Raw genomic sequence first — 12,547 nt, 5'->3', positions numbered from 1 at the left:
CTAGAGTCAGGAAAACGGAGTCACTGTTTCTCCTGTATGCATCCAACAAGCTGGGTGCTACTGCTTCAAAGCAAACTATTGCTCGCTGGATCTGTAACACGATTCAGCAGGCTCATTCTGCGGCTGGATTGCCGCTGCCAAAATTAGTTAAAGCCCATTCCACTAGGAAGGTGGGCTTTTCTTGGGCGGCTGCCCGAGGGGTCTCGGCATTACAACTATGCCGAGCTGCTACTTGGTCAGGTTCAAACACTTTTGCAAAGTTCTACAAGTTTGATACCCTGGCTGAGGAGGACCTATTGTTTGCTCAATCGGTGCTGCAGAGTCATCCGCACTCTCCTGCCTGTTTGGGAGCTTTGGTATAATCCCCATGGTCCTTACGGAGTCCCCAGCATCCACTAGGACGTTAAAGAAAATAAGATTTTACTCACCGGTAAATCTATTTCTCATAGTCCGTAGTGGATGCTGGGCGCCCGTCCCAAGTGCGGACTTTTTCTGCAATACTTGTATATAGTTATTGCTGCAATAAGGGCTATGTTATTGTTGCATCAGGGTTGAACTGATGCTCTGTTGTTGTTCATACTGTTGACTGGGTAAGTTTATCACAAGTTATACGGTGTGATTGGTGTGGCTGGTATGAGTCTTGCCCTGGATTTCCAAAATCCTTTCCTTGTACTGTCAGCTCTTCCGGGCACAGTTTCTCTAACTGAGGTCTGGAGGAGGGACATCGAGGGAGGAGCCAGAGCACACCAGAATCTAAATTCTTTCTTAAAGTGCCCATGTCTCCTGCGGAGCCCGTCTATTCCCCATGGTGCTTACGGAGTCCCCAGCATCCACTACGGACTACGAGAAATAGATTTACTGATAAGTAAAATCTTATTTTCTACTTTCATGTAGAAAGTTTCATGTTTAAAGTAGTACATATGCAGTGTTTTACATATAGGGCCTAATTCAGATTTGATCACAGCAGCAAAATTGTTCTCTAATGGGCAAAACCATGTGCACTGCAGGTGGGGCAGATATAACATTTGCAGAGAAATTTAGATTTGGGTGGGTTATTTTGTTTCTGTGCAGGGTAAATACTGGCTGTATTATTTATACACTGCAATTTAGATTTCACTTTAAACATACCCCACCCAAATCTAACTCTCTCTGTACATGTTATATTTGCCCCGCCTATAGTGCACATGGTTTTGCCCATTAGAGACCAATTTTGATGCTGCTGTCAGGTCTGAATTAGGCCCATAGTTGCATATAGAGTTTTATTTAATTTTTTTTTTTAAATAAATTTAAACATCGCTCATTTTAACTCTGCAACACATATGGAAGCATGAATGTAGTCATGCCATGCTGATGGAATTGTATAATGCTCTTTGTTTTCTTCTTTACCTAGGTTATTCGTAAGAAGTATGTGTTATCTGGCTTCCAAATGTTCTTAGAAAACAAAACATCTGCAGTTCTTGGAGTTCTGACAAATGATGGAAGAATCTGTATTCGCTTTATGAGACAATTGCTTGGTAAGTCAGTTCTAAAGTGTATTGTGGTGGTACAGAGCAAAATCACTGTAAAACACTGCCAACTTTAACACAATGAACCTCTGCCGGATCTGTGAGATCCGTGCTGGGCTTCATTGTGCACCTTTCGTAAAAAATAAAACATTGTTAAATAAAAATGTGTGGGGTTCCCCCTCCTAAGCAAAACCAGCCTCGGGCTCTTTGAGCCGGTCCTGGTTGAAAAAATATGGGAAAAAAAGTGACAGGGGTTCCCCCATATTTAATCAACCAGCATCGGGCTCTGCGCCTGGTCCTGTTTCCAAAAATATGGGGGACAAAAAGCGTAGGGGTCCCCCGAACTTTGAGGTCAGAGGTGAGGTTACTTTCGGTCAACCGCTGACCACAAAGTTCCCACCATTGGTTACAATGGAGCGCATAGGCGCTACATTGTATCACTGCCGTGTGCTGCCTGACATACACTACAGGAGCACACAGCCAATCAGGAGGGTGCCACGATGTGGCGCTCCCTGATTGGCTGAAGGAACCCTCTTAGACAGAAGTCAGGGGGGGTTCCTGGCAGTCGGGGAAAGGGGTCCCATGTGAAAACATGGGGCCCCTTTCAGTGCGTGGTCGGGTGTCCGTTTTTTTTATTTTGCAAAGTACGTGGATTACAAATAGAACAGAAGAGGACCGATCTACACTGGATTATGTGAGTATAATTTTTCCAACAGGTACCCCATGGATTCTACATGGAGAAGAGGACCGACCCTCGTGTGAACATAGGTAAGTATGTATGTTTGGAGGTGTGGATGTATGAATTAAACTTTTACTTTCAAGGTGTGTGTCTTCTGTTTTTATTTGGGTATTTTTTTAGTAGTAGTACTACAGGTACCAGCGGGCCCGGTTTTCCACCGCATGCTGGTACTTGTGGTTCTCCAAGTACCAGCTTGCGGGGGAGGCTTGCTGGGACTTGTAGTACTGCTACTAAACAATATTCAAATTTTGACAAAAAGGCTATCAGCCCCCCATCCGCCGCCCTTGGATGGGGGGGGACAGCCTCGGGCTTCACCCCTGGCCCTTGGGTGGCTGGAGGGGGGGGACCCCTTGATTGAAGGGGCCCCCACTCCTCCAGGGTACCCCGGCCAGGGGTGACTAGTTGGGTATGTAATGCCAGGGCCGCAGGTACCAATATAAAAGTGTCCCCCGGCTGTGGCATTATGTATCTGGCTAGTGGAGCCCGGTGCTGGTTTCAGAAATACGGGGGACCCCTACGCTTTTTGTCCCCCGTATTTTTGGAACCAGGACCAGGCGCAGAGCCCGGTGCTGGTTGATTAAATATGGGGGAACCCCGGTCAATTTCCCCCCCATATTTTTTCAACCAGGACCGGCTAAAGAGCCCGAGGCTGGTTTTGCTTAGGAGGGGGGACCCCACGCATTTTTTTTTTTTAATTTTAACAATGTTTTATTTTTTTACGAAAGGTGCACAATGAAGCCCAGCACGGATCTCACAGATCCGGCCGAGATTCATTGTGTTAAAGTCGGCAGTGTTTTACAATTCACTCACGTAAAACACTGCCAAAAAATACGAATGACATCGACATCGGTAAATACGAAAATGCAGAATACGACCGCTTAGTAAATTAGTCGTAATAAATTCAAAAAGTTGCAATTTTACACTTTCGATGTCATTCGTGATTGAACTTTAACCTCAATCGGAAAAATACGAATTTTAGTAAATATACCCCCAGGTCTACACAAATGTTTAGTATTTAACTTAGTGTCACTCTATAAATGAATCTCCTTTTGAGCCCTACAACTAATTGAGGAAAATGACATCCCTGCCACATTGATATAAACTTATACATTATGTCATAATAACAGACGGTATTCTTATTTGTTCATTATCTTTATTATGATATCGGCTGCTCATTAATGATACTCTACATTATTATTGTTTCTCTGACGTCCTAGTGGATGCTGGGAACTCCGTAAGGACCATGGGGAATAGCGGCTCCGCAGGAGACTGGGCACATCTAAAGAAAGCTTTAGGACTATCTGGTGTGCACTGGCTCCTCCCCCTATGACCCTCCTCCAAGCCTCAGTTAGATTTTTGTGCCCGACCGAGCAGGGTGCAATCTAGGAGGCTCTCCTGAGCTTCTTAGAAAAAGTTAGTTTTAGGTTTTTTATTTTCAGTGAGACCTGCTGGCATCAGGCTCACTGCATCGAGGGACTAAGGGGAGAAGAAGCGAACCTGCCTGCTTGCAGCCAGCTTGGGCTTCTTAGGCTACTGGACACCATTAGCTCCAGAGGGACCGAACACAAGCCCAGCCTCGGAGTCCGGTCCCAGAGCCGCGCCGCCGGCCCCCTTACAGAGCCAGAAGCAAGAAGAGGTCCGGAAAATCGGCGGCAGAAGACATCAGTCTTCACCAAGGTAGTGCACAGCACTGCAGCTGTGCGCCATTGCTCCTCATGCACACCACACACTCCGGTCACTGAGGGTGCAGGGCGCTGGGGGGGGGGGGGGCGCCCTGAGCAGCAATATAAACACCTTGGCTGGCAAAAATACATCACATATAACCCCCAGGGCTATATGGATGTATATTAACCCCTGCCAGATTCCATAAAAATGCGGGAGAAAAGTCTGCGAAAAAGGGGCGGAGCTATCTCCTCAGCACACTGGCGCCATTTTTCCCTCACAGCTCCGTTGGAGGGAAGCTCCCTGGCTCTCCCCTGCAGTTAATACACTACAGAAAGGGTTAAAAAGAGAGGGGGGGGGGGGGCACAATTTAGGCGCAGTATACAACATATATGCAGCTATAAGGGAAAACACTTTTTTATAGGTGCTATCCCTGTGATATATAGCGCCCTGGTGTGTGCTGGCATACTCTCCCTCTGTCTCCCCAAAGGGCTTTGTGGGGTCCTGTCCTCTATCAGAGCATTCCCTGTGTGTGTGCTGTGTGTCGGTACGGCTGTGTCGACAGGTATGTGGAGGATAATGAGGTGGAGGCGGAGCGAATGCCTGTAAATATGTTGTCACCCCCTGCGGGGTCGACACCGGTGTGGTTGAACTTATGGAAGGATTACGCGAAAGTGTCAACTCCTTACATAAAAGGTCGACGACACGGAACAGCCGGCTACTCAGCTTGTGCCTGTTCCAGCGTCTCAAATGTCATGAGGGGCTCTAAAATCGCCCGCTACCTCAGATAACAGACACAGATGTCGACACGGATACTGACTCCAGTGTCGACATCGATGAGACTGGTGTACCCTCCAAATAGGTCCACCCGTTACAGGATTGAGACAATGAAAAATATATTACACATTTATGATTATACCCCAGGTACCACATAAAAGGGTATTGTGTTTGGTGAGAGAAAACTATTAGTAGTTTTTCCTGCATCTGAGAAATTAAATAAGGTGTGTGAGGAAGAGTGGTCTTCCCCCGGTAAGAAATTGATAATTTCTACAACGGTTATTGGCAGCGTACCCTTTCCCGCCAGAGGATAGGTCACGCGGGGAAACACCCCATAGGGTAGATACAGCGCTTACACGCTTATCAGAAAAAATGGCACTACCGTCTTCGGGTACGGCCGCCCTGAAGGAACCTGCTGATAGAAAGCAGGAGGTTACCCTATAAGATATGGTCACACACTAGGGCATTATATTGCGACCAGCCGTTGCTTCGGCATGGATGTGCAGTGCTCCCGCTGCGTGGTCAGATTCCCTGTCGGAAAATAACTATGGATAGGGACAATATTTTGCTGAAAATAGAGCATATAAAAGACGTGGTCTTATACATGCGTGATGCACAGAGGGATATTTGCCGGCTGGCATAAAAAATAAGCGCTAGGTCCATTGCCGCCAGACGGGGGTTATGGACTTGGCAATGGTCAGGCGATGCCGACTCGAATCGGCACATGGAAGTTGCCCTATAAGGGGGTAAAACTGTTTGGGGATAGTTTTTTCAGACCTCGTTTCCACAGCTACTGCTGGGAAATTAATTTTTTTGCCACAGGCTACCCCACAACAAAAGAAAGCACCGTATCATCAAGTACAGTCCTTTCGGCCCCAGAAAAACAAGTGGGCTAGAGGCTCATCCTTTCTGCCGAGAGGCAAAGGTAGAGGAAAAAAGCTGCAACACACAGCTAGTTCCCAAGAGCAGAAGTCCTCCCTGCGTCCGGTAGGTCCACAGCATGGTGCTGGGGCTGCTCAGGCGGACCCGGGTACGGTGGGGGCCCGTCTCAGATATTTCAGCGGACAGTGGGCTCTCTCACATGGATCCCTGGGTCCTTCAAGTAGTATTTCAGGGGTACAGGCTGGAGTTCGAGACGTTCTTCCCCCCGCCGTTTCCTAAAATCTGCCTTACCGGCACCTCCCTCTGCCAGGGAGACGGTGTTGGTGGATATTCAACACTATAATCACAACAAGTGATTGTCAAGGTGCCCCTCCTTCAGCAAGGAAGGGGTTACTATTCCACAGTGGTTGTGGTACCGCAACGTTTCGGTGAGACCCATCTTGAAATTAAAATACTTGACCTTTTATATCAGAAGATTCAAGTTCAAGATGGTATCGCTAAGGGCGCTTTTTACGAGCCTGGACGAGGGGGATTACAGGGTCTCCCTGGACATCAAGGATGCGTACCTGCATGTCCCCATTCCCCCCCCCCTCACCAGGAGTACCTCAGATATGTGGTACAGGACTGTCACTATCAGTTCCAGACGCGGCCGTTGGAGTTGTCCACGGCACCGAAGGTCTTTACCTAGGTAATGGCCGAAGTGATGATACTCCTTCGCAAGAAGGAAGTTTTTATTATCCCGTACTTGGACGATCTCCTGATAAAGGCGAGGTCCAAAGAACAGTTGGTAGTGGGGGTAGCACTCTCTCGGGAAGTGCTACAACAGCACGACTGGATTCTCAATATTCCAAAGTCACAGCTGGTCCCGACGACACGTCTTCTGTTCCTGGGAATGTTTCTGAACGCAGACCAGAAAAGAGTGTTTCTTCCAGTGGAAAAAGCCGAGGAGTTGTCATCTCTAGTCAGAGACATCCTAAAACCAGGACAGGTGTCGGTACATCAATGCACACGAGTCCTGGGAAAAATGGTAGCTTCGTACGAAGCATAATTCCATTCGGAAGACTCCACGCAAGGACATTCCAGTGGGACCTGTGGGACTAATGGTCCGGGTCCCATGTACAGATACAACAGCGGATAACCCTGTCAGCAAGAAACAGGGTGTCGCTGCTGTGGTGGCTGCAGAGGGCTCATCTACTAGTGGGCCGCAGATTCGGAATACAGGACTGGGTCCTGGTGACCACGGATGCCAGCCTTCGGGGCTGGGGTGCAGTCACACAGGGTAGAAATTTCCAAGGAGATTTCGCTTCACATAAATATTCTGCAGCTAAGGGCCATTTACAATGCCCTAAGACAAGCAAGGCCCCTGCTTCAGAACCAGCCGGTACTGATCCAATCAGACGACATCACGGCGGTCGCCCATGTAAACAGACAGGGCGGCACAAGAAGCAGGATGGCGATGGCAGAAGCCACAAGGATTCTCCGATGGGCGACCTACACCCAGGAGAATGGGGACTTCATCCAGAAGTTTTCCAAATGCGGGTAAACCGTTGGGAATGACCACGGGTGGACATGATGGCGTCCCGCCTCAACAAGAAGTTGAAAAGATATTGCGCCAGGTCAAGGGACCCTCAGGCGATCGCTGGGAACGCTCTAGTGACACCGTGGGTGTACCAGTCGGTTTATGTGTCTCCTCCTCTACCTCTCATACCCAAGGTACTGAGAATAATAAGAAGGCGAGGAGTGAAAACCATACTCAGGGTTCCGGATTGGCCATGAAGAGCTTGGTACCCGGAACTTCAAGAGATGCTGGCAGAGGACCCTTGGCCTCTGCCGCTCAGACAAGACCTGCTGCAGCAGGGACCCTGTCTGTTCCAAGACTTACCGCGGCTGCGTTTGACGGCATGGCGGTAGAACATCGGATCCTAAAGGAAAAGGGTATTCCGAAGGAAGTCATCTCTACCCTGATCATAGCCAGGAAGGATGTCACCGCAAGACATTATCGCCGCGTTTGGCGAAAATTTGCTGCTTGGTGGGAGGCCATGAAGGCCCCGACGGAGGAATTTCAACGATGTCGATTCCTGCACTTCCTGCAAGCAGGGGTGACGTTTGGGCCTCAAATTGGGGTCCATCAAGGTCCAGATTTTGGCTCTATCGATTTTCTTCCAGAAAGAACTGGCTTCACTGCCTGAAGTTCAGACTTTGGTTAAAGGAGTACTACATATTCAGCCTCCTTTTGTGCCTCCTGTGGCACTTTTTGGATCTCAACGTGGTGTTGGATTTCCTAATGTCGCATTGGTTGAGCCACTTAAAACCATGGAGCTAAAGTATCTCGCGTGGAAAGTGGTCATGCTGTTGGCCTTGGCCTTGGCCAGGCGTGTGTCAGAATTGGCGGCTTTGTCATGTACAGTAAAAGGCCTTATCTGATTTTCTGTATGGATAGGGCAGAGTTGAGGACTCGTCCTCAGTTTCTCCCGAAGGTGGTCTCAGGTTTTCACTTGAACCAACCTATTGTGGTGCCTGCGGCTACTGGGGACTTGGAGGATTCCAAGTTGCTGGACGTAGTCAGGGCCCTGAAAATTTTATTTTTCCAGGACGGCTGGAGTCAGGAAAACTGACTCGCTGTTTATCCTGATGGCACCCAACAAGCTGGGTGCTCCTGCTTCTAAGCAGTCTATTGCGCGCTGGATTTGTAGCACTATTCAGCTGGCGCATTCTGCGGTAGGATTACCGCAGCCTAAATCAATAAAAGCCCATTCCACAAGGACGGTGGGCTCATCTTGGGCGGCTGCCCGAGGGGTCTCGGCTTTACAACTTTGCCGAGCAGCTACTTGGTCAGGGGCAAACACGTTTGCAAAATTCTACGAATTTGATACCCTGGCTGAGGAGGACCTGGAGTTCTCTCATTCGGTGCTGCAGAGTCATCCGCACTCTCCCGCCCGTTTGGGAGCTTTGGTATAATCCCCATGGTCCTTACGGAGTTCCCAGCATCCACTAGGACGTCAGAGAAAATAAGAATTTACTTACCGATAATTCTATTTCTCGTAGTCCGTAGTGGATGCTGGGCGCCCATCCCAAGTGCGGATTGTCTGCAATACTTGTACATAGTTATTGTTAACTAATCGGGTTCTTGTTGTGAGCCATCTATTCAGAGGCTCCTCTGTTATCATGCTGTTAACTGGGTTTCATATCACAAGTTGTACGGTGTGATTGGTGTGGCTGGTATGAGTCTTACCCGGGATTCAAAATCCTTCCTTATTGTGTACGCTCGTCCGGGCACAGTATCCTAACTGAGGCTTGGAGGAGGGTCATAGGGGGAGGAGCCAGTGCACACCAGATAGTCCTAAAGCTTTCTTTAGATGTGCCCAGTCTCCTGCGGAGCCGCAATTCCCCATGGTCCTTATGGAGTTCCCAGCATCCACTACGGACTACGAGAAATAGAATTATCGGTAAGTAAATTCTTATTTTTTCAGTAGAAAAACTAACATCATTGATATCATACTGTTATACTTGCCTTGCAAGTCCTCAAACACCGAAATCAGATGTATATACAGTATCTTTCATATTTTTTATTTCCCTTTTTCTCAAGTGTTATATTTAGTACATTTTAATACATTTAGATCTTTAGAACATTCGCTTTCATTCATTTTTTATTTATTTAACTTTTTTTTAAATATTTTGCTCACAGTGTAAAATACTCAGATACTTGTTTTATTAATCAGTATATTAAAAGCTACATTTTATTTGTCCCTTTAATCTGGTTTGTGCACTGTTGCATTACCCTTTTCTTTCCTTGGAGATTCTCTTATGTTGAAGGTAACAAATCTCTTTGTATATTGTATAACATAAATGTATTTTCTCATACGTCCTAGAGGATGCTGGGGTCCACTTCAGTACCATGGGGTATAGACGGTTCCGCAGGAGCCATTTGCACTTTAAGACTTTTCAAGGGTGTGAACTGGCTCCTCCCTCTATGCCCCTCCTCCAGACCTCAGTTTAGAAAATGTGAGATGCAAAAAACAACTTTAACCAAAAGATGTGTGATCGGGCGCTAGCGGTGCTGCCGCTCTAATGCTGCTGCTAAAAATGGTGGGATAGTCACACCCAACCAAATAACAAGACAAAAACACAAATTATAGCAGCGCTAATAGGATAATAACACATATGAAGGATTGAGTGCTAAAAACTTCATTTAATATAATAGCAAACTATGCCACATAAAAACATATATACCAAGCTCATCTGACAAATAAATTGGAAACTGAGGGTCTCAATTTGGCTGCCTAAAGTCCGTTCCTATATGATAAACTGGATATGCTGATGGGTGGATTGAATAAAAGTGGACTGACAGCGCAGTCTTGCCAGACAACTTTACCAGAACCGCTAGAGGTGAAGTCCCTTGGATAACTTTGATGTATTCATGTGTCCAATTGTGGGGTCCTCAATATAATACGGTGCTCTCCTCTTGGAGGTAAATGTTGGTAAATTTCAAAGCTGTAATCACCACGATTGTTCTGCTTAAATCAAAGTCCAGTTTTGGTCCGGATATGCACAGGCAGTGAAGAAAAATTCTAGGTCATCATCCAACTTATCTTCACTGCCTGTGCATATCCGGACCAAAACTGGACTTTGATTTAAGCAGAAAAATCGTGGTGATTACAGCTTTGAAATTTACCAACATTTACCTCCAAGAGGAGAGCACCGTATTATATTGAGGACCCCACAATTGGACACTTGAATACATCAAAGTTATCCAAGGGACTTCACTTCTAGCGGTTCTGGTAAAGTTGTCTGGCAAGACTGCGCTGTCAGTCCACTTTCATTCAATCCACCCATCTGCATATCCAGTTTCTCTGACGTCCTAAGTGGATGCTGGTACTCCGTAAGGACCATGGGGAATAGCGGCTCCGCAGGAGACTGGGCACAACTAAGAAAGCTTTAGGACTAACTGGTGTGCACTGGCTCCTCCCACTATGACCCTCCTCCAGACCTCAGTTAGAATCTTGTGCCCGGCTGAGCTGGATGCACACTAGGGGCTCTCCTGAGCTCCTAGAGAGAAAGTATATTTTAGGTTTTTATTTTACAGTGAGATCTGCTGGCAACAGACTCACTGCAGCGAGGGACTAAGGGGAGAAGAAGCGAACCTACCTAACTGGTGGTAGCTTGGGCTTCTTAGGCTACTGGACACCATTAGCTCCAGAGGGATCGACCGCATGGAACCGGCCTTGATGTTCGGTCCCGGAGCCGCGCCGCCGTCCCCTTACAGAGTCAGAAGCAAGAAGTGATCCGGAAAATCGGCGGCAGAAGACTCCTGTCTTCAACAAGGTAGCGCACAGCACTGCAGCTGTGCGCCATTGCTCCTCATGCACACCTCACACTGCGGTCACTGATGGGTGCAGGGCGCTGGGGGGGGGGCGCCCTGAGCAGCAATATAAACACCTTGCATGGCAAAATCATCACAATATATAGCCACAGAGGCTATATATGTGATAAATTACCCCTGCCAGAATTCCTGAAAAAAACCGGAGAAGTCCGCGAAAAAGGGGCGGAGCTATCTCCCTCAGCACACTGGCGCCATTTCTACCCTCACAGCTCCGCTGGAAGGAAGCTCCCTGGCTCTCCCCTGCAGTCTACACTACATAAGGGTAAAAAAGAGAGGGGGGGGCACTAAATTTAGGCGCAATATACATATATAGCAGCTATAAGGGGATATAATTTAGTTAATCCCTGTATTATATAGCGCTCTGGTGTGTGCTGGCATACTCTCTCTCTGTCTCCCCAAAGGGCTTTGTGGGGTCCTGTCTCCTGTCAGAGCATTCCCTGTGTGTGTGCGGTGTGTCGGTACGGCTGTGTCGACATGTTTGTGGAGGCGGAGCAGATGTCTATAAATGTGTTGTCACCCCCTGCGGGGCAGACACCTGAGTGGATGGACTTGTGGAAGGAATTACGTGAAAGTGTCGACTCCTTACATAAAAAATTTGATGACATGCCAAATGCGGGACAGCCGGCTTCTCAGCTCGTGCCTGCCCAGACGTCTCAAAGGCCATCAGGGGCTCTAAAACGCCCGCTACCTCAGATGGCAGACACAGATGTCGACACGGATACTGATACCAGTGTCGACGACGAAGAGACTAATGTAATGTCCAATAGGGCCACTCATTACATGATTGAGGCAATGAAAAATGTTTTACACATTTCTGATGTGACCCCAGGTACCACAAAAAAGGGTATTATGTTTGGAGAGAAAAAACTACCAGTAGTTTTTCCCCCTTCTGAAGAATTAAATGAAGTGTGTGAAGTAGCGTGGGCTTGCCCATATAAAAAATTGGTAATTTCTAAAAAGTTACTAATGGCGTACCCTTTCCCGCCAGAGGATAGGTCACGTTGGGAAACACCCCCTAGGGTGGATAAAGCGCTTACACGCTTATCAAAAAAGGTGGCACTACCGTCTCCGGATACGGCCGCCCTAAAGGAACCTGCTGATAGAAAGCAGGAGGCTCTCCTGAAGGCTATATATACACACACTGGTATTATACTGAGACCAGCTATTGCTTCAGCATGGATGTGCAGTGCTGCAGCTGCGTGGTCAGATTCCCTGTCAGAAAACATTGACACCCTAGACAGGGACACTATATTGCTAAACATAGAGCATATTAAAGACGCTGTCTTATACATGAGAGATGCACAGAGGGATATTTGCCGGCTGGCATCTAAAATAAGTGCACTGTCCATTTCTGCCAGGAGAGGGTTATGGACTCGGCAGTGGACAGGTGATGCAGATTCTAAAAGGCACATGGAAGTTTTGCCTTACAAGGGCGAGGAGTTGTTCGGGGATGGTCTTTCAGACCTGGTGTCCACAGCAACGGCTGGGAAGTCAGCATTTTTACCACATGTCCCCTCACAACCAAAGAAAGCACCGTATTATCAGGTACAGTCCTTTCGTCCCCAAAAGAGCAGGCGGGGTAGAGGCGCGTCCTTTCTGCCC

At 47.6% G+C, this 12,547-nt stretch overlaps 1 protein-coding gene across 2 annotated transcripts in view; it reads left to right on the top strand.

Annotated features, from left to right (window-relative positions):
• MEI1 (meiotic double-stranded break formation protein 1) overlaps nt 1–12,547 on the top strand; it is a 1,382,157-nt gene that overhangs the window by 129,949 nt on the left and 1,239,661 nt on the right. For both annotated transcript variants that reach the window (XM_063940445.1, XM_063940446.1), the window contains exon 2: nt 1,391–1,514. In XM_063940445.1, the coding sequence (XP_063796515.1) occupies nt 1,391–1,514 (124 nt within the window). The remainder of the gene's footprint in view (nt 1–1,390; nt 1,515–12,547) is intronic.

The sequence above is a fragment of the Pseudophryne corroboree genome, chromosome 9 (assembly GCF_028390025.1).
Source record: "Pseudophryne corroboree isolate aPseCor3 chromosome 9, aPseCor3.hap2, whole genome shotgun sequence".
Lineage (NCBI taxonomy): Eukaryota > Metazoa > Chordata > Amphibia > Anura > Myobatrachidae > Pseudophryne > Pseudophryne corroboree.
This window is presented reverse-complemented; position numbering and strand designations above follow the sequence as displayed.